General features: G+C 42.4%; 1 protein-coding gene across 3 annotated transcripts in view; it reads right to left on the bottom strand.

Annotated features, from left to right (window-relative positions):
- Nucleotides 1-4,259: 4,259 nt before the first annotated feature.
- Nucleotides 4,260-27,708, bottom strand: part of TFRC (transferrin receptor) — a 33,966-nt gene continuing 10,517 nt past the window's right edge. For all 3 annotated transcript variants that reach the window (XM_089508656.1, XM_089508655.1, XM_089508657.1), the window contains exons 3-19: nt 25,481-25,694; nt 23,214-23,400; nt 22,952-23,092; nt 22,252-22,342; nt 20,506-20,628; nt 19,825-19,923; nt 19,555-19,694; nt 16,512-16,681; nt 15,563-15,682; nt 15,380-15,465; nt 15,165-15,228; nt 14,092-14,159; nt 13,373-13,419; nt 11,464-11,545; nt 10,582-10,818; nt 9,278-9,418; nt 4,260-7,107 (exon numbers count right to left, since the gene is read on the bottom strand). In XM_089508656.1, the coding sequence (XP_089364782.1) occupies nt 6,865-7,107; nt 9,278-9,418; nt 10,582-10,818; nt 11,464-11,545; nt 13,373-13,419; nt 14,092-14,159; nt 15,165-15,228; nt 15,380-15,465; nt 15,563-15,682; nt 16,512-16,681; nt 19,555-19,694; nt 19,825-19,923; nt 20,506-20,628; nt 22,252-22,342; nt 22,952-23,092; nt 23,214-23,400; nt 25,481-25,694 (2,253 nt within the window). In that variant the 3' untranslated portion in view covers nt 4,260-6,864. The remainder of the gene's footprint in view (nt 7,108-9,277; nt 9,419-10,581; nt 10,819-11,463; nt 11,546-13,372; nt 13,420-14,091; nt 14,160-15,164; nt 15,229-15,379; nt 15,466-15,562; nt 15,683-16,511; nt 16,682-19,554; nt 19,695-19,824; nt 19,924-20,505; nt 20,629-22,251; nt 22,343-22,951; nt 23,093-23,213; nt 23,401-25,480; nt 25,695-27,708) is intronic.

Raw genomic sequence — 27,708 nt, forward strand, 5'->3', positions numbered from 1 at the left:
CCATGCCTTCTCTGACTGAATCTATCCACCTGTAATGTGGTCTCCCTCTTTTCCTACTGCCTTCCACCTTACCAATCATGATCTTTTCTAGCAAGTCGTGTCTTCTCATGATATGGCCAAACCAAGACAGCCTCAGTTCAGTCATCTTGGCTTCTAGGGACAATTCAGGCCTGATCTGTTCTGGGACCCATTTAGTTGTGTTTTTGAAGTCCACGGCAGTGAGATAGACTTGAGTCGATTGATTCTGACTCAAGTTGTTTTAATGTCTAGACTTGAAGTGATAAATTGACTGTTCTGAAGCTGTGTAATACTGAGGATGGAGTAAGCTTGTTCTCTGCTGCTCCAGATAATAGAACAGGGATCAAGGGATGCAAGCTACAGGAAAAAGAGATTCCAGCTCAACTTTAGGAAGAACTTCCTGACAGTAAGAGCTGTTAGATAGTGGAATAGACTCCCTTGGAAAGTGGTGGAGTCTCCTTCTTTGGAGGTCTTTAAACAGAGGCTGGATGGCCATCTGTTGGTGGTGCATTGTGAGTTCCTGCATGGCAGAATGGAGTTGGACTGGATGGCCCAGAGACTTGTATATTTTTAACTGACTTGCTTGCCTTACTTCATCCAGAAACAGCAAACACGTTGGGCAATGGGCTTGAGGTCTACTCAGCAGCTTGCCCCCATTAGGAGCCTTCTAAAGCTTTAAAAGGATCCTTCCACCTCAAGCCCGTTGCCTACCTCCCATATGAAAATTTCTTTTACACAACTTTGTGCATATCTCCTTGATTTTCTAGTTATTAAAACTCCATCTCCACACACCATCTCCTTTTTTTCTGTTCAAGTTGGCTACCAGACTTGAGACTTGACTTGAAAATATCTTGCAAGGACCTGAAAACTTGACATGAGACATGAAGGTAGACTTGAGGCTTGGAGTACAAGAATTAGAATACAACACTGGTCCAAGGTATCTGCAGAGAACTCTACTCCAGCATTGCAATACCACACCTATACACTGTTGCCTTCATATGATGGTACCTTGAGAAGCTGAGCTCAGCAACTACTCACTTGCCAAAAGCATGCGCCTGTTCATAACCTGCTCAAGGTATGCTCTGCCTACACACAACAGCCTTAAAACATTTGGCTAGTTAAGTGTGGGCCTTGCTCAAACCAAAGGGAGTAATTAACTCCTACGGCTTTTCCTGCAGAATAGTTAATAAGATGCCCAGTCTCTTTGAAACAGAAAATGCTGCTTTGCAAATAAAGAGCCAGAGGCCTGTGAGGACAGGAGCCAGGAGCTTGAAAACTATTGTGCAACCAGTTGCACCTCTCAGAGGCTGCTTGCAAGCATGTACATACTCAAGCGTCTTCTCTTGCGCTAAGTGAATGGGGAAAAACAAGTGAGTGCCAGGCCGTGGCTACTAGTTGTGTGATGGCGGGATCCAGAATAACTATACCTCTGTGGCTTCATTGATAGTGACCATGTAGGGGCCTTTCCCTCAAACCAGTGTTACATCTGGTTTTGGAATGGAGAAAGGCTTCTATAGGTTGAAAACAGACCTGGCCCCACCCCCACCCCCCCACCCTCCCAAATGATGCTTTTCATCTTCCTAATGAGCAAAGTAGCCCTTTCATGGCAAAAAGCTTTTCTAGTGTCCAAGGAGTACCCTTTGCCTACCCCTTCCTGTGCAGGAAACACAAACCTGTATTACAATTTAAGTAATTTTGCAACAGACACCTTGTTAACCATAGAGTACAATTATCATCCAAAATCCACAGTGATACCTTTACTGGACCAGCCAAAAGGAACATTATACATGTTGTAAGCTTTCAAGGCTCCACTGGCTTCTTCATCAGGCACAGGTACTGAAAATCATACAGAAAAAAGGGGTGAAAATAAGGATGTTATGGCATAAGCTTGCATTTTGTCACGATGTTGTCCTCAGTGTAGATGGCATGTTGGCTGCTCTCAACTTTGACTCATGGTGATCCCATGAATGATAGACCTCCATCACATATGCACACACTCCATCAACAGTGCTTCTTAAGTATTGCTAACTCAGGGCTGTGGCTTCCTTGGGTGAGCCTGTCCATCAGGAATGCAGTCTTTCACTTTTCCTTCTGCCTTCTAGCTTACCACATCTTCTCATGACATGCCCAAAGTAAGAAAGTCTCATAGTTTTTTGTGGGTTTTTTGGGCTATGTGGCCATGTTCCAGAAAGGTTTCTTCCTGACGTTTCGCCAGCATCTGTGGCTGGCATCTTCAGAGAATGCTTGCTTGGAAAAAAATGGGTGTGTGTGTATATATGTGTGTGTGTGAGCCTGGGAATGCAGGAGTGATTTGCATTGCCCAGAACAAGACACATGCAAATCACGCCTGCATTCGCAGGCTCATACAGTATATATAAACCCAGTTTTTTCCAGGCAAAGATGCCAGCCACAGATGCTGCTTGCAAAACCCCAGGAAGAAACTTTTCTGGAACATGGCCACATAGCCCGAAAAACCCACAAAAAAACTATGGATGCCAGCCATGAAAGCCTTTGACTTTACATAAGAAAGTCTCAGTTTAGTCATATTGGCTTTTAGGGAGAGTTCAAGCTTGACTTGCTCGCAGACCCATTTATAAGTATTTTGAGGAGCCCACAGTATCCACACAACTCTATCCCAGTACACTTCAAATGAATTATCTTTCTATCCGCCTTCTTCACTGTCAAGCTCTCACAACCATACAGAGAGACTGGAAATATGATGGCATGGACAATCCTAACTTTAGGATTCAATGATATATCTTTACACTTCAGGATCTTGTCTGCTTCTTTCACAGCTGCCTTCCAAGTCCACATCATCTTCTGATTTCTTGACTGCAGTCGCCACTCTGATTGATGACTGAGCCCAAGTATGGAAAACCTTGAGCTTTCTCAATTTCCTCATCGTCTGCTTTAAAACCAAAATTTAATTCGTCTCAGAATTTAGTTATATCTTGCTACTACAAGATCCCTTTGCATTTAATTAACATGATTGCGGCAAGACAGAGGTGAGAGTGAAGTTTGTGTGATGAAGTTCTTAGTCAGTAGACTAAAGGACAGGGTCTTTGTCCCACTCACGCCATCCACTCTTGGTATGGACAATAATATGCTTAACATTCAATAATACATCTCTACACTTGAGGATCTTGTCTTGGAGGGCTGCCCTTCCAAGTCTTAGTCTTCTGATTTCCATTCTGATTAATGACTGAGCCAAGATATGGAAAAATTTGAACTGTTTCAATGTCTTCATAGTGTATGTTGAAGTTATGTAAATAATCTATGGCCATTATTTTTTTTCCTTTAATGTTCAAGCTGTAAACATATCTTTGCACTTTCATTGGTAATCATTCTGTCTTTGCTATTTTCTGCTAATATTATGGTTTTTGCATATCATAACATCTAACAGTCCCTAAAGTATGACTGGAACAACCTTGCTGAAGTCATACATGTTAGCATCTCCTCTAAACAGTGATCATACATCTGGAAACTGCTGTCTTAAATGCCATCGATGTGCTAGTAGTAATGTAAATCCTATTGTTAGTCCCAACCACAGAAGTAATAAAACGTAGGTGCCAATTTACCAAGCAGACATTGATTCAGCCAATCTGATGCAATTAGGACTTGAGTAAACTTAAGCCAAAAGGCTAATTGAATGTTTATTGGGCAAGATCCCAACTCTCTCATTTTCCCTTCTAAACACTTAGGCATCTTCATGGTTTCAGTTTTTAAAAAGGAGACCTGTCAAAAAGAGATTCTAACCATCTTACCTTGTGGATGGTCATTCGTGCAAACCTTCTCCAGATAGGGAACTGTGAAGCTTTGCTCTGACATATTCTTGAAGGCTTACACAATTAAAATAAAATAAAAGGCTTCTCTATAGCAAGTGGCGTTGGTGTGATTTGTACAAACTTTCTGCAGCTTTATTAGCAAAAAACACCTTGCACATTAAAAACATGCACTTTATGTAGTCTCCTAATCTCAGGATTCAGTACTTTCCCAGTTTTCTTCTGAATTCTTCCCCTGAAGCTACATGCTATGAACCTAAGGATGCTTATTTCATGTTTTAGCCCAATGCAAAGCAACTTACCTCCAGTCATTCAAGATCGCTCAGTATACCCCAAGTCTCATCAAAATTTATCTCTTAACAAGCAGCTATAAAAATGAAAAGGAAGTAGAAGCAGCTGCTTTGGGATCCACATGCCAGTAAGAGAGTATTATTCAGTAAGTCACACTTCAGAAACAACTAAGTATTTGATTTTCTTTATTAGAGATATTCACCTCTCAGTATTCCACATCAGCAATTCAACCAAGACTGTAATCCCCAATTTTACAAAAACACAAAACACATGAGCTTTAGACACACACACCTTCTATAGGTCAGACTCTGTGCCTAAATTTCAGTACAATCTATGCTTTTATCACCCCATTCACAATGCATGCAGTGCAATGGGAAGAACACACAAGAGAATTGCCACTAAAGGCATGTATCATGAAATTATAGCGGAGGAAACCATGCACAAGAGGGTTGCTGAGCTAGATCTTCAGTCACACAAGAGGTTTCAAATGTAATGGTGCTTTATGGAGTTACTGGCAGAAGGGGACTTACAAAGGGCTGTGCTGCGCTTAGTCTTGAATACACTGCTTGCTTTTTCTATATCAACCTAGCCAGTTTACAAGGGTCTTCTCTATCAAAAAGCGCTGAATAGTGTGGTATGGGAAACCCAAATGAAGCTTTTTCATTCAATAGACTTAGAACTGGTATGTTGTGGTCTTGTATCCATGTCCAGACTGGAAAGTATCTCTATCAGTCATTAGAAAATACGGATTATGCCATTTCTGTGAAACGACAGCTTAAATCTTGCTTGGATCATATTTCTACACCAGACAGAAGGTAGGTTACAGCAGCAATTACATAACATCATTAAAAAAAATACAGGCAACTGATCAGAGTTGTTCATTCGTGTTCTCACTGAAGCATTCCTAAATGACACCCATATTTCGTCCTAGCAATTTTCTAGTCATAAGCAAATCCTATATACATACATTCATCCAGCCATTTCTTGAAGCCATAGAAGCAGATTTTACAGAACAGAAAAAGGGGTCAAGATCCATTGGGGCTCAAGTGGAAGCCTAGCACTTTTCTCCCAAGGTCTAGGGAGGTTGCAGCCCCACGCAACTGGCTGCATATTGCCCCCTTGGCATTGGTTGTGGTGTGCTAAGGAGCCGTTCAGTAAGTGATCGCAGTCAGCATGAAATGAGACCAGGTGCAGATAGAGACAATCGCAGAAGTCCAAATATATATGTTAGATACTAACGATCATGCTCTGCAGATGTCATTGTGTAGAGAGCATTTAGGAAAATAAATTATGGGAAACACTGTCCCCGATAATTAAGACACCCTTAGTGCAACATATGGAGGTCACTGCCCCCGATACAACACTGTGGTAGGCAAAAACTACCTTGTTCTTTAACATTATGGGAGACACTGCCCCCGATAATGTGACCCAAGTTCTCATGATACATTGTAGTGCTGGAACGTTTGCACAGTAGCCGCTGTTTGGACGTAAGCACAGCGCAACATAAGCCTGCAATGGTTTACATCAGTCTAAATGGAATTCAGAGATGAGCTTGGTGAGCAATCACAGTGGCTAAGTCTACTATTGTTATTTTGCTTTGTCTGATTTGGAGTCGCACTAGATATGCAGTAAAGCAAGTGAACCCCATCATCCATAGCCAACTTAAAAGTGAAAGCTTTCTCCAGAAGTGTCAGGTGAAGAACCCATCTCATAGCCTATCCTCTGCCATCTCTGAGTGAGGAAAGAGCCAAGGAGTTAACACTTCTGGGTCCCTTACTTCAACCACACACGAGGAGGTGGGAAAAAGGCTCTTCATCCAAAATCAGCCCCACGACTATGCTGTTGTAGGCCATTGCAGGCTTGGTGACAAAGGTTCCAGTGATCATGGTTGGATTGTATTAGCAGATGCTGCTTTTTATTAAAAAAACGACAGTATAACTGTCATAATTATGGAAGTCACTGCTTCCGATAATTATCTTCTGTAGAAAACAAGTACCATTTATAGTGAACACTGTCACTGATAAATAAATAATAAATACCTCAATAACAAGTCCCAGGCAGATCAGCCTCCCGGTCAAATGTTCCAACTTAAAGACTAGCAAAGAGACTGTGCATCCCCCTCAAAGGCCTCAGAGTAAGGGGACAAGTATGACTATAACGTGGCAACACCCAAAAGGAGGTGCAGTGATTACTTTAGGTTTCTCAAGTCATACCACAGGACCGCTCAAGGGTCTTTGGCTTGGCCTTCCTGAGTAAGGACAGAAATAGTCACAGCAGGAGAAGTCCACCCAGAACTCCCCATTTTTCTTGGGGAGGCAGAAGATCCCAGTCTTTGAACTGGGTAGAGGCTGTAGCCCAGCAGCCAAAGGGAGTAAAGGGCATGGAAGAAAGTTGCCTACCCAGAAAAAGGATATTCTAACAATGGGTGATTCAGGCTCACCTTCTGCCTTCACAAGTGATACTGTGACTCGTGTGTGTTTTACCTCCACTCTAGCAGAGGTTGAGTGATGGCTGCTTGCATGCTACTCTTGTAGTGGGAGGCCATAATTTGCTCTTTAACAAGCAGCCCTCCTGTAGACTGTTGGCTTGGGAGAGGACATTTAAAGGGACACCTACATACATCTAGTTCACGTCAGGACATTCGTGACTTAGGATTGCTCTAAAGTTTAATCTGGACTTCTGAAAATCTTCTAAAGGGCTGAGGGGAGTTTGTCCTGTGCTACTGGGTGGGGGAAAGGGGGTTCCTGTACCTCAGAATTAAGTGCTTGACATTTTAGAACTCATTGTCTATGTTCCAGATGTCCCCAGAAAGGGCATTTGCAGCCCCCTGGATTGTCCAAGTTGCCAAGGCCATTTGGGTCTTGAAGAGGGTTTCGTTGAAAGCACCTGGGTCAGTCTTCCGGAGACTGAGGTGGTCCAGCAGAGCTTGGAGAGTGTAGGAGCCAGAGCCAAAGAAGATGTGCCGGAGAGGAGTGTCCTTCGGAGAGACGTAGGGGGAGAGAAAGTGGTATTCCACCTTAAGAGGAGAGAGACATGGTTGAAAATAGTTCCAGGAAGAGGCAAGAACAACAGGCAGGAACACTAGACTTCAGTTGAATGGATCATGTGGAAAAGCCTTTCCAGACACTCCCAGAAATCCAAAGAAGTAGGCAAAGCAGCAGAACTTTTCCAGGAAGATTAGTGGACTTCTAAGGCTACTGAGAGATCTTCCTTTGCATAATCTGAATTTCTTGTGAGACTGTAACCATAGTTATAAAGTTGCACTGCAGCCTCTAAGAAATTTAGCTTGTGGGGAAAAAAATCTAAATCTGGAAGAAGTCCATGAAGTACCACTTGTATTGTTTTATAAATAATACTGCAGTAGTCAAGTGACTATTCTCATAACTAATCGAGATTTAACTTAAGAGTCCTTTCATTTAGTTGCCTCCACCAATTAGGTGAAGGAGCAATCAATGGCTAGAAAGGACTCAGCTGTGGCACTCTTTTTCTGGAGGCAATTCCATAGGAGGTCCGCCTGTTGCCTATGACATTATTATTTTAGAGACTGGGTAACTGTTTCATTTCTATTATGTGCCCTGAACATGTTACACTGAGCGCTTAATATTAGAGATGTCTTCCTGTAGCATAACCAGTCTTTGTGTTCCAGGTAAAAGAAGTGAGTCAGGGAGACTCACTTGTATTACCTGGAACACAGAGGCTGATTATGTTACAGGAAGACAGCTTTAATCAAACACTCAAGGTTTATGCTTGATTTCACTTGAACGCGTCACAGGCCAGAAACTTTTCTTCCATCATGAAGGTAACAAAACCATCTGAGTTTAAGCCAGCTCTGTTTATTTTCTGGATTTTGCATCTTGTAGAGGGGCGGGATATAATAATAATAATAATAATAATAATAATAATTATTATTATTATTATTATTATTATTATTTATACTCCACCTTTCTCGTGGAAGGGGACTGTGGCTAGTTCACAAGAAAGGCTAAGGTCTGTCCCTTTATGACTACTTCATGACTACCCCGCGAACAAGAGCCATCACTTCTTTAACCAGCTTCAAAACGGAGTTGAAGACTGTCCTGTTCAGAGAAGCGTTCCCAGGCCTGGCATAATTGTCACTTGGCCCCCTGGATGAAGATTAACCATCCATTATGAAGCCAAGCCCTCCCTCCAGTCCATCTACTTTGGTCCAGGCCTCGGAGGTAGAGAGGAACTGCTGGATCTCATCCCCTTCCCCACCACTACTCCCTTCTCCTTTTGTGTGGTGTCTTTTTAGATTGTAAGCCTGAGGGCAGGGAACTGTCTAATTAAGAAGACTGTATGTACAGCACTGTGTAAATTTACAGTACTTTATAAATAAAGGTTAATAATAATAATAATAATAATAGACATTGGTTTTCAGTTTCACACTAAAGCAAAGCTCTCTTTAGGGAGGTATTTGGACTTGAGATATCTTTAGTTACTGAGTACACACTTGTGCTCCATGTTGAAGCATGCATCTCTATTACTGCAAAGACCTTCCCAACAATCCCAGTGACTCTTGTCTTCCACTAATGCTAGGTTGCTGAATTAACAGTTGGGACTTTGTATCCATGGGAGTTCTGTTCTACACACACACACACACACACACTTACTTGCAGTCCTGCAGTTTTTAATGGTGATGTGCCATGCTGCCATGTGCACATACCGCCATTAGGGACAATGGGGTGGGGGCATCCACAGATGCTCACAACCGTGGATGGCAAGCCCATGGTTGGGGCAGGCAGACTAGTCTTCACCCAGGATCTACTGGTTGGAAGGATTCATTAGATTGCCTCCAGTTATGTTTATGTTACTTGGAGACTGTGGCTTAGAGTTGTTGGGGCTGTAATAGGTTCGGCTAATGACCAATATGGTAACTCAAGGAAAATCCATTTCAACTAGGACGTATAAGGCAAAGAATCGTCAAACTTCAACAAGATATAGGGGTGAAGAAAGTACTTGTGTGTCAGGACACTATTAATTTTTTTGTGTGCTTTCTCATAACATCTCCATTTATATGTATCAACTCAGGAAGAACTTCCTGTGGATATTATTTGAGAAAGAGAGGTGATTCACAGACTAAATCAATAAAGATGGATGAATTTTCACTCTGTGTTTGTGTATGCATGTTTACGCATGTGTGTTAGGGAGGAAAAATGAAAACTTACTTTCATGATCCGGTCATTCAAAGCACGGCATGCCACTTTATTGGTTAGGTCAGTATTTTTGACATCTCTGGTGAGGGCAGTTGTAGCTCGAGTGAAATCCCCACGGGCCACAAATAGCCACTGTAGGCCTAAGCCAATGCTCTGCAGGAGAGAGACAACAGTAACTCAGCATTCATAGGCAGTCCAGACAAGGTCTGACCAGGTGTCAAAGTAAGTTACAACAAATACACTGAACCACGCAAAGAGAATGAAGGGTTACATTTGAAATCCACTGTTGTTTTGCCTGAAAAGCCAGAAGGACCAATTATATTACCATGAATTATTCAAAATCATAGTCATGTTATTCTGCATCAGTATGCAACGGGATCTTGTAGCACCTTTGAGGCTAACTGAAAGAGGTTTGCTGAGCAAAGAAAGATAACACCACTAAAGGAGATTTTTTTCAAAGATCCATGGCAGGATGAGGTTGCCAACTCCTTTCCTGCCAACAGCCCACTTCCAGCCCCTGGTTCATGACCAATGTGGCTTTGCCCACTGCTCACCTGCCTGCTCCTTAGCCCATCTGCTCGCTTTCCCTCTCACTGGCTGGCTCGCTCAGCTTGTACATTACTCCAGCAGTACCAAGTGAGGACTGACTACATTTCTATAAGGAGGCCTGTGAACATTCCTTAAACAGATAAGATTTTGGCTCCAGCGCAGATTTAAAACTCAGTTTTTAGATATTGTCTGAAGATGCTAGCCACAGATGCTGGTGAAGCGCCAGGAATAAACGCTTTTAGAACATGGCCACATAGCCCGAAAAACCCACAAAACACTAAAGATAAGACTGTGCTAACTGTTGAAGGATGGCACTCAATATGAAATTAGGAACTTTCAAGAACTCTTCTACTGCAGTTAAGTCTGGGGATGAAAGAAGAGGACCTTTTTGAGACACAAAACAGTATGCAGTGAATCAATGAATTTTGTGGTTAAAGCTACTGGTAGTCACAAATCAGTGGTAAATAGAAAGGAGGGGGATGTTATGAACCAGTGGGAAAAATCAGTGTGTTGCCCCGATTACACGATCCCTGTTCTTACGTTTGCTGTAGTCCTGATGGGAAGCTGGCCAGTTTGTATCCAAGGATACAATATAACATTTTGTTCCTGGACCACACCTCTTAGAGTATGTGTCTTTCTGGAAAAGATGCTTCCCCTTCCCCATGCCAGTGATGTTTGCATAAGGAACCAATGCAGAGCTGCTACAAAAATAAATCTTTTAGAGCAAAGGTCAGCCACTATTAGCATCCTCATTCATCCTGCATTACCGCTAGTTCTTGCCGGTACATCATGAGCTTTCCTCCAAAGTTACGCAGTCTGTCATCATAGCTGCTGTAGTCCAGGTACAGTTCATGGTCATGTGTCATCCTGAGAGCCATGCGTCCTGCTACTTCAGCAGCAACACGCATCCTATTGTCCAGTTCAACAGAAGAAGAGCCAAAGAAGCTAAGCAGGTTGTCCAGATTATCATCCTTTGTTCCAAGGTATGGATATACTTTTCTGCCCTGCAAGAGGAAACCAGACCCATAAAAATCCCAGGCATAGTGTAGTGAATTTCATGGGGCTTAACATGTTAAAATGGATTCATGCGTTTTAATCTATGTTGTAGCCCATCTCAAGACTTGGTGAGAATAAGAAATAAATTTATCATTATCACCACCACCCCTCCACATTTGTGGTTTTGATTAATATGTTGTCTCTAGAATTCTCTAGATCCTCCAGTGCAACTCTGCCGGACGTTGACCATAGAGTTATGCTAGAAGACCTAGAGATTCCTAGAGAAGTGTTCACTCAGCTTAAAAAATGCTGATTTTCATCTGCAGTTTTTCCACTTTCACAGGGATCCTGGGCCCCTAACCCTGGGAAATAGGCCTGTCTCCTCCTCCTTCTCATCTTAATGGGAAGACTACATTCCACTTCCTTGACAGGTAAATAATTTTTCTAACTATTTATAATATTCTCATGATTGGTTATTAGAAAAACTACAAACAAAATAGAGGATTCTCCTGATTGTCCTGTAGTGTTTACACAGCAATGACAAAGTTTTCAAGGACAGAGGGAAGAAAGCATTCAGGGGGAGGGGGAAGCAAGTATGGTGCCTGAACTTCTAGTCTCCTACTTGCACCTCTGAAGTGTATTTAAGAGCTTACGTTATGGAAGCTGAATGAAATGGCTGGGATTCCTGAATATGCTAGGAAAGGAAAGCCTGCATCATCCACACGAAATGGGATCCTGCAGAAGAAATGAGTTTTAGCTATTAGTCTTAGTAGTTCAGAGGCATGTGTTTCAGCAATACCAAAACAGGCCAACATAAATCTATGTTGTGAAGTTGAAGGCTTTCATAGCCGACATCCATAGTTCTTTGTGGTTTTTTCAGGCTATGTGGTCATGTTCTAGAAGAGTTTATTCCTAACATTTCACCAGCATTTGTGGCTTGTATCTTCAGAGGATGCTGGCATGGAAAAGTGGGATACACACACACACACACACACACACACATTTGTGGCTTGTATCTTCAGAGGATGCTGGCATGGAAAAGTGGGATACACACACATACACACACTGTATGACCCTGGGTTGGGAAGAGTGATTTCCATGTATTGTTCTGTTTCTGAATGGCAAGACCTGGGGTGGGAAGATATGCAAAGAAAATTACTGTCTGTTTAATTAGTTATTGTCTGCAGGAAAAACTCCTGACCCTGGGTGGTTTTCATTTGCATCTTGCTGGGTGTTGATTTTTGCAGACTTTGGCTAACAGTCCTGAAAAACATTACAATGATCACTAATTAAACAGACACTAATCCTCTTTGCATATCCTCCTACCCTGAGGGCTTGCCATTCAACAACAGAACAATACACAGATTAACATGGATATCACTCCTCCTTATCCAGGGTCACACAGTATATATATAGACCCCACTCTATTCCATGTCAGCATTCTCTGAAGATGCCAGCCACAGATGCTGGCAAAATGTCAGGAATTAACTCTTCTGGAACATGGCCACATAGCTCAAAAAACCTACAAAAACCTATAAATCTATGTTGTCTACAAAATTAGGCAATCTGTAGAGTGCCTCAAGAACTACATGATGGCAATACTACTTCACAGCTTTTGTTCCTAAAAATGAGAAAAGCATCATTCTAGGTGGAAGAGTGGCTGAGATATGCTTCTACACTTATGAGCTTTGCCTGGACCATCTCTGAAACTGAAAAGGTTCAATATTTTCCTGCCCTGGTGGCGCAGTGGTTAAATGCCTGTACTGCAGCCATTCACTCAAAACCACAAGGTTGCGAGTTCAAGACCAGCAAAAGGGCCCAAGCTCGACTCAGGCTTGCATCCTTCCGAGGTCGCTAAAATGAGTACCCAGACTGTTGGGGGCAAACTGGCTTACTTGCTAATTAGCTTACTTGCTGTTCAACGCTATGATCTTTGGAATAGCGGTATATAAATAAAACAAATTATTATTATTATTATTATTATTATTATTATTATTCCCATGGGTATACATCACTCCCAAAAAGAAGCATAAAAATACATCCTATGGATTTTCTCAAAACATGTGAAAATCTTCAAGCTGTTATAGAATATGCATTGTCTTTGGTAAGAGGTAGGATTTACAGCATAATGGTAGAATTCAAATTCTGCCTATGGTAAGTGCAAGATTCAGTTCCTGCCTCCTCCACTCAGCCCCATTGCTAAAAACAGTATCTGTCAGAAAAAACAGTAACATGCTAGGAGGAACAATGAATGTTAGAGCACAGATTTCTCTTAGAGCACAGATTTAAAGATGGAAAGGACAGACCAACTAAAAGAAAATAAAACAAAACACAGAGCAACTTCAGCTCTCTGTTATACCCTCTATCTTTGCCATTACTTGGCCAATACCAGTTTCCTGGCAGGCAACAAGGAAGCTTTCCTTTCAGTCTTTCACCCCATCACTGGGGAGATAATTATTAATCTATGCCTGCCAAGAGAAAAGGAAACAGAGCTGCTTCTACTATTAGAATCCATCTGCAACCAGTATCCTGAAAGTGAATGGAAAGGCTTCTAATACTTACTCTTTACTGGCCAGGTTGCCCCTAAGGTTGACTGATGACACCTTGATCTACAAGAAAAAAATGAAGTAAGTACTGTATATGTGTTTTGTTGCGAGCTATCCCACATGACTGCATATACTCATGTATTAGTCTAGAAATTTTAGTCAAAAAATTGTCCCAAAAAACTTGGGTCGACTTATCCACGGGTCAATGTAAGTAATGTACTTTAACTCGTGTGTGTGTGTGTGTGTGTGTGTATGGAGCCATCCCCTTTCTCTGAATAGAGTGCTAAAAGGTGAGAGCTTTTGGCATCGTTTTCCTTTGCATCATCCTTTAGATCCTTTGTTATATGCCACTAAATTTTATCCTTGACTTATCCACGGGTCATATCAAAAGCCATCATTTTGGCTCCAAAACTTGCCCTCAACTTATACATGAGGTCGACTTATAGTCGAGTATATATGGGTAAGTACAATCTCTTTGTATGGGTGCTTCTATAGTGTTGTTCTCTCTCAAAGAAACATCCCCATCATGATGCTTAAGTAGCACTCAGTATACAGAAAGCCTAAAGCACTGAAGCATAGTACTGCCCAGTGCAGAAAGATATCAAATGTCAGTCCCTTAAGTGTTATGTTACAGAAGGAGAACAAGCCATACAATTATGAAAGTATCCTTGTTCCCCTTTGTGATTTCACCCATCTAGATCTGTGGCCAGAGGTTTGTGAGGGCATGCGGCTCACCCCTGTGAGTGCTTCATCCAACAGCTTTTTCAACATGGGACTGGCAGAGAACCTGAAGTCCGCTGATCCTATGGAGTGAGATTCAGAAGCATAAATTCAAGTGGTTCTGAAGTCAGAGTAGCCACATATAAAGGCATACTGAATTACAGACCAAACTCTACAAAATCTGAGGGTTCAAATTCCAAGAAGCTACGATCCCAGACAAAGTATGGTGCCGAGCTCCAAGCATCACTTCTATGCCTCACATAGTGAGTTGGACCTCTGCCACTAGGCAGATGGGTTTTGGTGTCCTTGTTAGCATCATGGCCAAACATTAACAACTGGCAAGAAACAGAGAAGTACCATTAATAATTTTGTCAGGATTTTTTGTTTGTTTCTGCATTAGCCTGCTTGTCTGGAGTGAGCAAATGTCAAGTAGTCTGAGAATGGACTGTGGGTGTTAGAGCTCTCATGGTGGGTGGGAGGGAGGAATGGGTCATGCTTGTGCTTTCTGATTTTGCTTGCTTCTGCAGCATGTAACCCTTGGGAATTCATGTCCAATCAGCTTTGAGCTGGAGGGGTCCAGAACCCCACGGGGTCAGCACTGGAATCTGATCAATGACCAGGGATGGTCTGGGTAGAATTTGTTGTTTAGGGGCTCACTTCAATTAGTGGCTGTCAGGAGATACAAAACTTCATCAGCAAAAGAGCTGTAATGACTCTCTACTGTATACCATCTGCTGCATAGTTTACCACCAATAAAGTTTATCCTATAGCAGTAATGTGTGACAGTGTTTGGCACCCAGTGAGCTCTTGGGGAAGCTTGAAGTGGTTCTTTCCACATTCACATCCATTCCACTCCGCATTTTTCTACAGGAAGGATTTAGATGAGGGGAAAGGGACCCCTACTTATTTCTTTTATTTTTAGTTTTAGCACAAGGGACCTTATTACATATTTGAGGGGGGAAATCAAAGTTTTACTTTTTTCAGATCATGAAAATGTATCAGTTTTATTTTCCCCATCTGTGCCAATCAGGTTTACAGCATTTATGTGTACAGGAAACTTTTTTCAAACAGACATTAATGACTATTACCTGTTACAGCAGAATCCAAGTTGATATAAGCAAAGGCCTTCAAATGGAGGGAGGCAGCATAGCCCTAAGAGAGTGAAAAAGCAAGGGCATTTAGCTCTCACCAGTTAGGTAAATGAGTCAATCCTTACTTTACAGTAATAATTCCAAATCCAGTTTGTGAGGTCTTTATATCCTGAAAGGCTGATTCACGCTTGTTTACACTACAACACAAATACCTCTAGCCATTCTGTGGCACCAACAGCTCCGAAGTCACCGGCACTCCAGCTGGCAAACACAATGCTTCGACGGGGTTTGTATCCATCTGCAGAGACGAGAGGGGGCAACTGCTACACCCAACTGTGCATGCATGCTATACCTCGACAACATATTTTCAGAAACTCACGCCAAGCTCCTCTTACCTATTTTCACCATATCAGAGAGAGTACGGGCCAGTTCCAGCAAGAGGGCAGTTCCTACGCCAGACTTTGCCACTCCAGGGCCCCAGGAATCACGCTGGGCTCCAATCACTACATACCGATCTGTAAGACAAAGATCAGTTATCAGCTTGGGCTGGTTCACTTCTCCAAAATTTGGGAGCAGGGTCTAAGGTTTACAGAGGTTAAATGCATGGTCTAATGCTATACACAGATGCCTTTCATTAAGTCTGGCTTGATGAAGATGGTGTGTTGAAACTTTCCCATTTGCAGGGCTCCACAGGGAAAGAAGTGATGGCAGCTATTAACTGAATTAAGCTCTGGTCTGCAATTTATCTTCCTGAATTAAAGGAAGATTAAAGAGATTGCCTACACTTGCTATGAAGCTATAAGAAGTGGTCACTGAAATTGTATGACAGGACAAGAATTTCACTATGTCCAACTGTCTTCTGCAAGCCTGAAGAGCTAGAAAAATGCTCTTTATGAACACTGGACACAAAATCTTTGTTATCTTTATTTTTTTAATATATTTTTTATTCAACAACATAAAAGCAACTAAGAGTAGTCAATATGAAGATAACACAAATATCTACAGAATAACTTAAAACCTTAATATAATACAATACTGTTTTGTGTTTATAACATTAAGTTCAATTCATCGCAGAAACTTTGTATATACCTAATCGATCTAAAAATATTTCTTTATAGTATTAGTTATTCATTTAGATAGAGATCCAATGGTAAGGAATGAGTGCACAAACCTACCAAAAAAAACCATCCTTCCATCTAATTATGTCTTAAGTTGTGCTGATCTCACTCCCTCAAGAATGCCCGGAGTAAAAATGTTGGTTTTCTGCCCTGCCAATCTATGCTTAGCCTGCAGTATCCAGACCTCCCTTCAGATCATTCCTAGCTGCAAGGCCCAAGTATTTACCTGGTTCTTCCAAACCTTTGATCACACCAAAGACGTTCAAGATTTTCTTCTCCACAAGCTCATTCCTGATTTGCAGCTTCACAGTTCTTCCATTTTCGATTGATCCAAACTTGTAAATAGCTCCCAGACTGCCTTTCCATGTTGCTGGACACTCTGGCCCCGTCATAACACTGAAAAGAGAGCCAGAAGGAGCAATTACCCATTTAGATACCACTCCAAACAGGAACCTGCTCAAGATTCATTTACAATACCTCCTTGTGAATTCCCATAGGGCCAGTATGTTTTGCAAATAAAATACAGTACTGGTATGTCTCCAATACTGCAGGTAGCTGTTTTGAAATGAGAAGGACTTGCTACCCAACCTTGCAAGTTGCATCATCTGAGATGTAATTCTCATTCAGTTCTGCCTTCATCTTGGAATAGAGAGGTCTAAATGTTGGCTAGCAGATGTAAATAATTTTGGAATCCTGAAGAAAACTTAAATATACATGCAATCTTTATTTCCATGTTGGTCCTGAACTTATTTTATGGCTTTAGCAATGTAACATAGTTTTTATAACTGTGCTAGCATATACAATAGTATTATTTGGAATATTTGTAAACACTAATTTGGCATATTTATTAAATTTTATAGACTTAATTTTATACAAGCACAACAGTGCTTGTACACTTTATTTCACTATATTAACAGAGAAAGCTTCAAAATGCACATGTAGTTGAGAGATGTTGTAGACCTGGAGGAAAATTTAAGCCAGTAATGTTGTAATATACAGAATAAACTATTATTTGGACAGAGAGCTGTCTCACAGGGTCCTAAGAACTAGGCCAGCAGCACATTTGTATATAAAATTTAACTTAACACTAAAAATATTTAACTCTTTTGTACTAAATAAATTAGGACTTTTTCTCTCTGGGGGAAAAAAAGTCTGAAAGATCTAGATTCTGAAGGAACTGTAAAACGTCTTGGTGTCAACATTTCCTACTTAATGAAGTGGAAAATAGTTGATCCAGACAGCCTAATTCTGACAGTCAATTCAGTAACTCAAATTGTAAAGTTCTGATCTTCCAACAAAGAGTAACATAAGCCTAAGAGTGATCTTTGAGTCAGAGGACTGGGAATTGACTAATAGTTTAGGGCAGTGATTCCCAAACTCTGGTCCTCCAGGTGTTTTGGACATCAGCTCCCAGAAACCCCAGCCATCTTGGTCAGTGGTCTGGGATTCCGGGAGCTGAAATCCAAAACACCTGGAAGACCAGAGTTTGGGAATCACTGGTTTAAGGTTATCTTAACTTCTCTGGCTAAATTGATGAAAAGTATTATTAAAGATGGCTCCTGAAATTACTCCCAGCACACCAATGTGAAAGTTATTTGAGATGGTCAATAAAAAAGTGAATGAGGGAGAGCATTTGGTAAACATAGTTTACATGGTGGTAGAATTTAAAGACATAGCTGTGTTAAGCTGGAAAATCAGTATGCAATGGGATTTTGCAGCACCTTTGAGACTAACTGAAAGCAGAAACTGGAAGCATGAGCCTACTTCCTCAGAGGGATTTGGTCAAATGCACCCAGGGAAGTAGGCTCAAGTTTACAAAAGCTCATGCTACCAACTTCTTTCTTTCCGTTAGTCTCAAAGGTGCTGCAAGATCCCTTTAAATATTTTACATGGTTTTTCAAGCAATTTCACCATCTCATAGAATCATAGAATAAGAGAGTTGGGAGAGACCACAAGGGCCATCCAGTCCAACCCCATTCTGCCATGCAGGAAATCTAAATCAAAGCATCCCCGACAGATGGCCATCCAGCCTCTATTTAAAGACCTCTAAGGAAGGAGACTCCACTATACTCTGAGGGAGTTTGTTCCACTGTTGAACAGCCCTTACTGTTAGGAAGTTCCTCCTAATGTTGAGGTGGAAACTCTTTGCCTGGAGCTTAAACCCATTGTTCCAGGTCCTGTTCTCTGAAGCAGCAGAAAACAAGCTTGCTCCCTCTTCAATATGACATCCCTTCAAGTATTTAAACAGGGCTATCATATTACCTCTTAATCTTCTCTTCTCCAGGCTAAGCATCCCCAGCTACCTAAGTCGTTTCTCATGACATAGGGCATGGTTTCCAGACCCTTCACCATGTTAGTCACACTCCACTTTCTCAACATCCTTTTTAAATTGTGATGCCCAGAACTGGACACAATATTCCAGGTGGGGCCTAACCAGAACAGAATAGAGTGGCACTATTACTTCCCTAGATCTAGACACTATATTTCTATTGATGCAGCCTAAGATCGCATTGGCCTTGTTAGCTGCCACTTCGCACTGTTCACTCATGTTCAACATGTGGTCTACTTGGACTCCTGGGTCCCTTTCACACGTAGTTTCATTCAGCCAGGTGTCCTCCATCCTATATCTGTGCATTTGATTTTTTCGCCCTAAGTGCAGTACCTTAGATTTCTCTGTGCTGAAATTCATTTTGTTAGCTTTGGCCCAGCTTTCTAGTCTATTCAGATCATTTTGAATTTTAATCCTGTTCTCTGGGGTATTAGCTACTCCTTCTAATTTGGTGTCATCTGCAAATTTGATAAGTATGCTCCCAATTCTGTCATCCAAGTCATTGATAAAGATGTTGAACAGCACTGGCCCCAGGACAGAGCCCTGTGGGACCCTGCTGGTCACTTCTCCCCAGGATGAACAAGAGCCATTCTTGAGCACCCTTTGGGTTTGACCAGTCAACCAATTACAAATCCATATAACAGTTGCATTGTCTGGCCCACATTTTACAAACTTGTTTGCAAGAATGTCATGGGAAACCTTGTCAAAGGCCTTACTGAAATCAAGATATACTATATCCACAGCATTCCCTTCATCTACCAAAATGGTAATTTTATCAAAAAAAGAGATTAGATTTGTCTGGCATGACCTGTTTCTCTGAACCCCATGTTGATTTTTTGTGATTATGGAATTGCCTTCTAGATGTTCACAGACTCTCTGTTAAATGATCTGCAGTTACAGGATAACAGAGAGGAAGCTCCAGTTCAGAAAACCTGGTTACCTAAATAGTCTTCTTGCAGCAGAGCTAGAGATGGTTTGGACAGGAATGTGCAGGAGTCCTGAAGATTCAACTGGAGGAAACTGGGTATGGTTGAAAGAAGGAAACCCAGGGGTATAAGGGTCACCAGTTCCAAGATGTGCCTGAAGGGGAAGAAAAGGGGATAGATGAAAAACTGGAAACTAGAAGCACCAGATGAGCAGTAATAACAGCCCATCTTGGATACAAGCAGTAAGACCCACAACCATCCATAGAGGTCCACCAGATACTCACATGTCCAAACAAGGGAACACCCTCTCCAAGACCGTTGAAGTCAGCAGGGTCTGGGTAGATCAAAACTCCCACAGCACCCCACTTTTTGGCATTGGCCACCTGTGGGAGACATGTATAGCTTTCATTGGCAAAGTCTTTGGAAAAACAATAAGGCTGCACTACGGCATCAAGCACAAGGGCAGAACTACAGAGTAGTTACTATGGGCTGCTGTCCAGCTCCAATTAAGAACTTCAGCACCTCAATCAAACATGCTTTCTCTGTTTTGTGCTTTCAAATTGTTTCCCAACTTATGGCAACCCTAAGATGGGAATTTTCCTGGCAAAATGTGTTCAGAGGAGGTTTGCAATTGTTTTTCCCTGAGACTAAGAGCATGGGATTTGCCCATGGTCATCCAGTATGTTTCATGGCTCATTGGGGATTTGAACCCTGGTCTCCAGAGCCGTAGTCCAACACTCAAGTCACACTTTGGACAGCAGGTTTCCTACTGATACAGACAGGTCTTGGGAAACAGCTAGATATTCCAGTAGCAGGACTATATGGGATGCATTACAGTTCTCCACCACTTCAGATCAAAATATTTAAGAGAAACTGGCAATCTTTAAATCCCTTCACTGGGGACCTTTTAGTTCCTGCAGCACGTAGCATCTTCTACCAGGTAAAGAACATGGTATAAAGAATACCTTATCAGCAAAAGCAATTTCTCCAGCTCGGACTAAGACTACTGTTCCAGTTATGTTGACGACTCCCTTTAGCAGTTCACGGAAGTCCCCGTCACGGCCATAATTGGCATAAACTGGCTTTCCCTAGAAGAGAGAATGTAACTGCACAGTTTCCAAGGAAGCTAGATACATGCCATTAAGTACACCAAGAGGAAGTCTGAGCTTTGATTGTGGGTGACTAATGTTTTGGGGATTATTGTCCATGTCCTCATTTATTTATACAGCACCAGTGATATACATAGCATTTACAAGTAAAACAACCAAAAACAGTGGGTTCTGGCAAAAGCGTACAGAAAAAAAATCAACACAACTTTGCGACAGCCGCAACGTAAACACTGAAAATAAAGTGTTTCCTTCACAGCATAAATGGTAACATTATGAACTGAGATGAAGAATGTATGTTGTAAAGAAGGTTTTGGTGGGAAAATAAGTTTGTCTTGTTAGGTTTTAGGCAACAATGGCACATCCATGGAGACAGCTGAAGACATGCTGTTCTGGAATGGAGAAATACAGCTGTATATCATCAGCATAAAGATGTATTGAAAAATACTAACTAATAAGATTACCCAAAGATAGGGTATAAAGAGAAAACAAAGGCCTCAGAATAAGAGTCCTGTGGAATTCCAAATAAAAGAGGAAAAGTGGAATATACATGACCTCCAGGTACCACATTAAATGACCAGCATGAGACATAAAACATGAACCACCTGAATTAGTAAATTTTAGGTCACGAAATGAATCCAACAAAAGAGCCTGACCAACTGTGTCAAAGGCTGCAGAGCGATCAAGAATAAGGACTGAATATAGGCCTTTTGACTTGGTCTAAAGGAGATAATCTGTGATGTTTGTAACAGCTGCCTCTATATGATGTAAAGGGCAAAATCCAGATTGAAAAGCATCCATTACTAAAATGTAAGAAAGTAAGTCATGGTAACATAAATAAATGAAGATGGGAGCAAGAGAGCAGGTGGAAGGATTGAAGATAACATTTTGGAGAGTTCATCTATTAAGACAGGAGAAAGCCAAAAACGTAAAAGAAACAGACATCTGATACATTAGCAGACAGGAAATATCTGCTCCTCAAGCAATGCAAGGAAGCATGCAACCAAATGTGCTAAGCTTCAGCCTGAAATATCTCTACCTAAAGGATCTCAGGTGTAAGACAGATACTGGCCAAAAGAAAAGGAACTTAGCATAAACAAACTTAACAAACAGCTTCATTTATATACCGCTTTATACTGAACTAGTCTCTAAGCAGTTTACAACTGTAAACTAATTGCCCCCAACAATCTGGGTACTCATTTTAGCAACCTTGGAAGGATGCAAGCCTGAGTCAAGCTTCAGCCCTTTTTCCTGGCATTGAACTCACAACCTTATGGTTTTGAGTGAGTGGCTGCAGTACAGGCATTTAACCACTGTGCCACCAGGGCTCCTATGATAAGGGACTGTCTGTGGCTGAAGCCTGACTCAACTGGAAGGGCACCACTGTGTTTAGAACAGATAATCTTGAAACCCTTTTTGATGGCGTCCAGCAATTAGTGTGGCAAGGGAAAGCCAGCTAGGACCACAGTACAGGTGTGGATATTATTCCTGACAACAAATAGCAATTTGCTCGTTTAGTTCATTCATTCACAAGTCACTTTGTTTAGAAATTTATCCATCTTAAGAGCTGAGTTTCAAGCATCAGAACAAGGAAAGTCAACTTACAGACACTTCACCACTTTCACTGTATGCTACATAAGCCTTGGGTGTCTCCAAAAGTTCACTTGGTCCCTCCAGAGAAACCAGATTTGGAGATCTATGAAAGGAAGGATATGCAAGTCTCAGCTAAAACAGAGGATTTAGAATTGATGTTATTGGTCCTAATAAAAGAGACATAACTAGACACACCTCCCAAGTATTTACTAGTGCTTCATACTTGTACTTTCTTATCTTCGTCATTTTACTGGGCATTGTTAATCCACCCCATCCTCCCCCAGGACAAACCAAATTTGCATGTGCAATTCCAGGTTTTTGGATGAGGGTATGAAGCTGAGAAAAAGTATTCTTCATTTTCCTTCAAAGCACAAGAAAAAAAATTCCACTAAACATTAGAGAGAACCTCCAGATGGTAAGAGATCACCTGAGGATGGTGGGCGCATTTTATCTGGAGGTCCGTAAACAGAGGTTGAAAGGGTATCTCAGGAATACTTTTAGTTGTGTATTCCTGCGTCACGAGGCGTTGGACTAAATGGCCCCTGAAGTCTCTTCCTACTCTGTGGTTCCAGGATTCTAAGATGCTATACTTCCCATGGGTTAGTTTTACACAGGGGGCAGTAGCTTCAAGATCAAGCAGTCATGAGGAATCAGGCTTTCAAGTCCAACCTCAAAATACCTGCTCTTTAAGAGATGTAAGAAAGTCACTTACCTTCCTGGGACCTGAAGTCTAACATAGTGCTCATCATTCCAGACTTTGTCTAGCTTATAATTATCAAACTGCTTGTGAATCTCACTGGCCAGAACTTCATCTCTTGTACTGCCAGCCTCATGGGACATAGAAGAGACTGTCCTGGAAACAGAGGGTGATACACTGCAGTCAAGGACCAAGAAATATTGAGATGGCAGCCATTTTAGCCAAGTGAAATGCTCTCTTACAGAATCACTTTGAGAAGCCTACTGGAGAACCTTACCTGATATTTGTTTGGAAGGTCACACTCTTCAGCTTCTCTGACAGTTTCTGTTTGATGTCACCCCAGTATAGTGCAGGCTCAGTAGGGTCTTCTATGTATCCATCATCAATTGTTGGGTCAACAGTCTGTGCAGAGTTTCGTTCTGCTTGTATCCGTCCACGGTAACTCAGGTAGCCAATCAAGAAACCTGTTTGGGCAGAGCACTTGAAAGAATGACGGTTTTAACATTTGCAAATGCAAATGACTAAAGCTGCTTGCAACAATGAAACCTATTCTGTCATCTATTTCATTAACTGTCGCTATAACATGCAAATTTATAGCATTTTGGGTTCAGCTAGTTAACAAGAGATTAGGTTAGTTCTTTGCCAGCCTGAAGAATGGAGCCAACATAAAACATCTCTACATTGCATATGGCTCTTTCCCTTTGACACTAGAAAGAACCATTAGCAAAGGCAAGACCAAGGCTGCCTTCATAAACCAAGCTGCCCTGAGTTCAGACTCTGGAGGAAAAAATTGGGATACAGATCAAATGAAGACAACTCCAACAGAAATCCACCTATCTTATAACCAAGGTAGTTTAACTCTGCTCCTAGCAGGTTGCTTAGGACAAATTTAATCAGACTGCACAGATTACACAGAATTCTATTTCTTTTAAAACATACCAACTAAAAGAAAGAAAGAAAAAGATATTTGGTATGGCAAACTATTGAACACTCTCTCTTTAGCAGGCTTTGGCGAATTGGATGCTTGTAGAGTGAATAGAGCCATGATGGTGAACCTATGGCACACGATGCCATTTCGCCAGGCACAGGTGAGGGAGAAGGCGGAAGAGGCACACACGTGCTCGTTCCTCCTCCTCCCTGCCATTTTCAAGCCTCTCGCTGCCTATCTGAGACAGTGGGAAGCCAGAAAATGGCACTCAGGAGAAGGAGCCAGAGGCGCTCACCTCTGTTTCCTCCTCCAGCCCTCTCCGAGAGAGTTGGTGGCTGGGGAAAGGGCAGGGGGAGGAGGAGTGACCAGTGTGTAGCAGTTGCTCCTCCCTAGAGATCTTTTCTGATCTATCTCCAAAGGGAGAGCTGGAGGCAGGAAAAGATCTGTGGGGAAGTGTGTGTCCTCTTCCTCCCAGCTTGCCTTTCCTCCTCTCAAACAGGCTCCGAGGAGTCTGTTCGGGGTGAGGAAACATCTGGGAAGGAGAGGACTGGGCCCATGCCAAGCCCTATTCCTCCCGGATTGTATTTCTTCCATTCGGGGAGAAGAAATGTCCGGGAATAGGAAAATTCTCCAAGTGCCCAGGCCTCTTCTTCCCCCTTATCTTTCCTCACCTCCCCCAGAGACCCCGTGGAGGGTGAGGAAAGGCCCGGGAAGGAGAGTGGGTGGACTCTTCCTCCTCCCTGTGGGCCTTCCAGGGACACCTCAGGACTGGTAAAGCACTGTGGATAGTATGAGGGGTCACGGGCCTTCTCCTCCTCCTCTCTGCAGGGCTTTGCTAGACTGGAGGTGTCCCAACGGGCCCATACTGCCCCCAGCTGTCTCTGAGAGACAGCTGGAGGCCAGGGGAAGGGCAGGAGGAGAAGGAGCAATGGCGTGTGCCTGCTGCCCCTAATTTTCCCCGGCTCTTAGAGACAGCTGGAGTCAGGGAAATGGTGGGGGAGAAGTCTCACCCCAGAAGCCCTGACTCCAGAGGGCAGGAGTCAGGCCTTTGGAGGGTGGAAGCCCTGCCTCTTTAGGGCAGAAGTCCTGCCCCTGGAAGGCAACCCCCTCCGGGGGGGCACGCGAAGCCCTGCCCTGGCACGCGGACCTGAAAAGGTTCACCATCACTGGAATAGAGTCTTTGCCTCCAAAAGAAGAAGTTAATCATATCTCCCTTGGAAGGCAGCTTCAGAAGTTGAGGTCTGCTTGTGTCTCCACCAAATATACCTGTGAGGAGGGTGGGACTTGCAAAAATACCCACTCTGAACACCGTCAAGGATTTAGAAACTCAGGAGGGAGAATGAAATCTTTCAGATAACCTGGACTCAAGTCCTGCAGAGCTTTACAGGTCAAAACCCATATTATGAATTCTGCATAGAAGCAGAACATTACAGATATTGTAACAAGAAAGGTTGTTAAACTTGTTAAAAGCTTTCAATATGCCAAAGAGATCCTCTTCTGTCTCACCCAATACCACTGAAAATGCTGGCCTTTGCCTAGAGCAAGCAATGCATTTAGAGGAGTAAATATGGAGGATAAGAGCCAATTTCTATAGAGTTCAAGCTTTTCCTTCTTACCTATAAGAAAAACCAGGGACACACAAAGAAGTAGACAGTAGAGATGCCTATTATTGTTTCTTGGCTTTACTGTCTGGGTATGGAGATGGTCAATTGATCCATTTTCTCCCCCTTCCTCATCTTCAGCAGACAGTTTCATTTCAACATGACTACTGTCACCATCTGGCTGCCGAGCGAGACTGAAGCGGGTGTAGGAGAGGGGCTCCCCTCCAAACTAAAAGAGAAAGGATTTTGTCAGAGCTCAACACACAGGTTATATAGGATGCTACAACATCAAATATCATGCCTGCTTTCTGAGAGGGCCTTTTTATTTCATTGACACTACAAGCATATTGTCTATAATTTGGCAACTGCTGTGTATCTGAGACTAGAATAATATCTGGTGCACACATGAAGGACCATTATTACTCTCATCTTCATCACCAGCTTTACATTTATCCTGCCTTTCTCCTAGATTGGAACTCAAGGATTAAATAAGATCTTGATCCTGCCCACCTCAATCTCCTGCCCATAATAAGAAATATAAGCCCGTTACAGACCGCCCAAAAAGTGCAGTCTCAGGCCGCTGCCGGTTGCAGCACGGAGGAGTCGCAGCAGCCAAACCGCGCGACTCCTCCGCACTGCAAAGAAGGAGCGCGAAAATCGCACTCCTTCCAGCAACCCGGAAGAGATGCCGCAAGTGCCAAAGCGCGCACTCGCGGCGTCACTTCTGGGCCACGACATGCGGACGCAGAGCGTCCATTATGTCAAAATGGCGGCGGCCGTGTGGAACAGCCACCACCATTTGTTACGGACTCTGTCCGTAACAGGGTAAGGGGCGTCTGGAAGAGACACCCCTTTTTGAAAATGGGACGTCCCTTATGGCGGTCTGTAACCTGCCATAGAGAACCAGCATGGTACAATCCTCCCTTCCTTATGCGGGGGATCCGTTCTGGACCCCCTCGCGTAAGGGGAAAAACACATATGCTCACACCCCTTTGAAAATAATGGGGAGCGTGCACATGGCGCCATGAGCATGCATACCATTGATAACATTCTCCCCGCGGCTTCAGTATATGCTGAAAGCCACCTAAGTGAAGCCTGCATATGGCTCACTGTACAATGATTTGAGTGAAGCACTAGGTCACTTGGAGACAAGGGAAATCCACTGGGTGACATTGTACCCTAACAGTTACTCGGCTGCTTGGTGTGTGTGAGTGACAGAGAGAGGGAGCAACAGATTTGTTTACCCAAGTCAGATGCCCCAAAACAGTCAGGTATTTGCCCCTATGGTCTTAATTCACATGGCAGGAAATCAAATCAAACTCTGTCTCATTAGCAGCCAAGGTATTACAGTGCTATGGCTATATATGGCACTTTACATGTAACAGAAAGCTTCTATAAGGACCTCAAAATAGTTCCACATGGGCAACACTGACTGAAGAAGAATATTATTAAGTGTCTATATTTGGCTATCATAATACATACATTTGCAAGTACTCCAAACTCTGTGCCCCTCACTGTTTTACAACACTAGTTTGGTTTTGACTGAAGAGGAACTAGCAATGCAGTTAGAGAGCACACTGTCCACACTGTACTTGACTCCTTCTGTTTTGTCCCAAGAGCGATGCTATGGACTTTGGGTGTAGTAAGGCCTCTGGCTCTCAGGATCACAGCCAGAACAAAAGGCTTGTCCACAAATTTCTTAAGTTTCCAAAAGCTTTACTGGTTATAACACAAAAAACACAAAACTGATTTCTTCTTTTTCAATAGTCCTTCCTAAATACCTTGCTCTCTTCTTGGTGGATTCTCTCTTCTTCTGAGGACTATCTTTCTTTTTTTGTGGACTTATCTTTTTTGTCAAAGGAAAATACTCTCTCCAGGTCTGACTTGGCTGAAATCTTACTACACAGAGAAACTTAGCTAGAGGGAGACAGTAAGAGACCCTGGGATTTCCCACAATCCTGGTCTTTCTTAAAGCTGTAGATCTCTATTTTCCCTTCTAAACTAATACATACAAAACCTAATATAATCTTAACTAAATATATGTCTCAAGAGCATCAAAGATGCTCTGGAAGCATGACACCTTCCAGGAGTAAAAAAAGTAGGCAAGTAAGAAGTTTCAGACTACTAAGTTTCAGATGCTTAATTACCATGGTTAATTGAAGTGTTCCAATTTGCAAGTCCAATTATGGCCAAGCCCTAAGTAGAAACCACTTAACTTACTTCAGTCTTGATAATACAATGCT

Source organism: Sceloporus occidentalis, unplaced genomic scaffold, assembly GCF_023333645.1.
Source record: "Sceloporus occidentalis isolate IW3139 unplaced genomic scaffold, rSceOcc1.0.p SCAF_2, whole genome shotgun sequence".
NCBI classification, from domain to species: domain Eukaryota; kingdom Metazoa; phylum Chordata; class Lepidosauria; order Squamata; family Phrynosomatidae; genus Sceloporus; species Sceloporus occidentalis.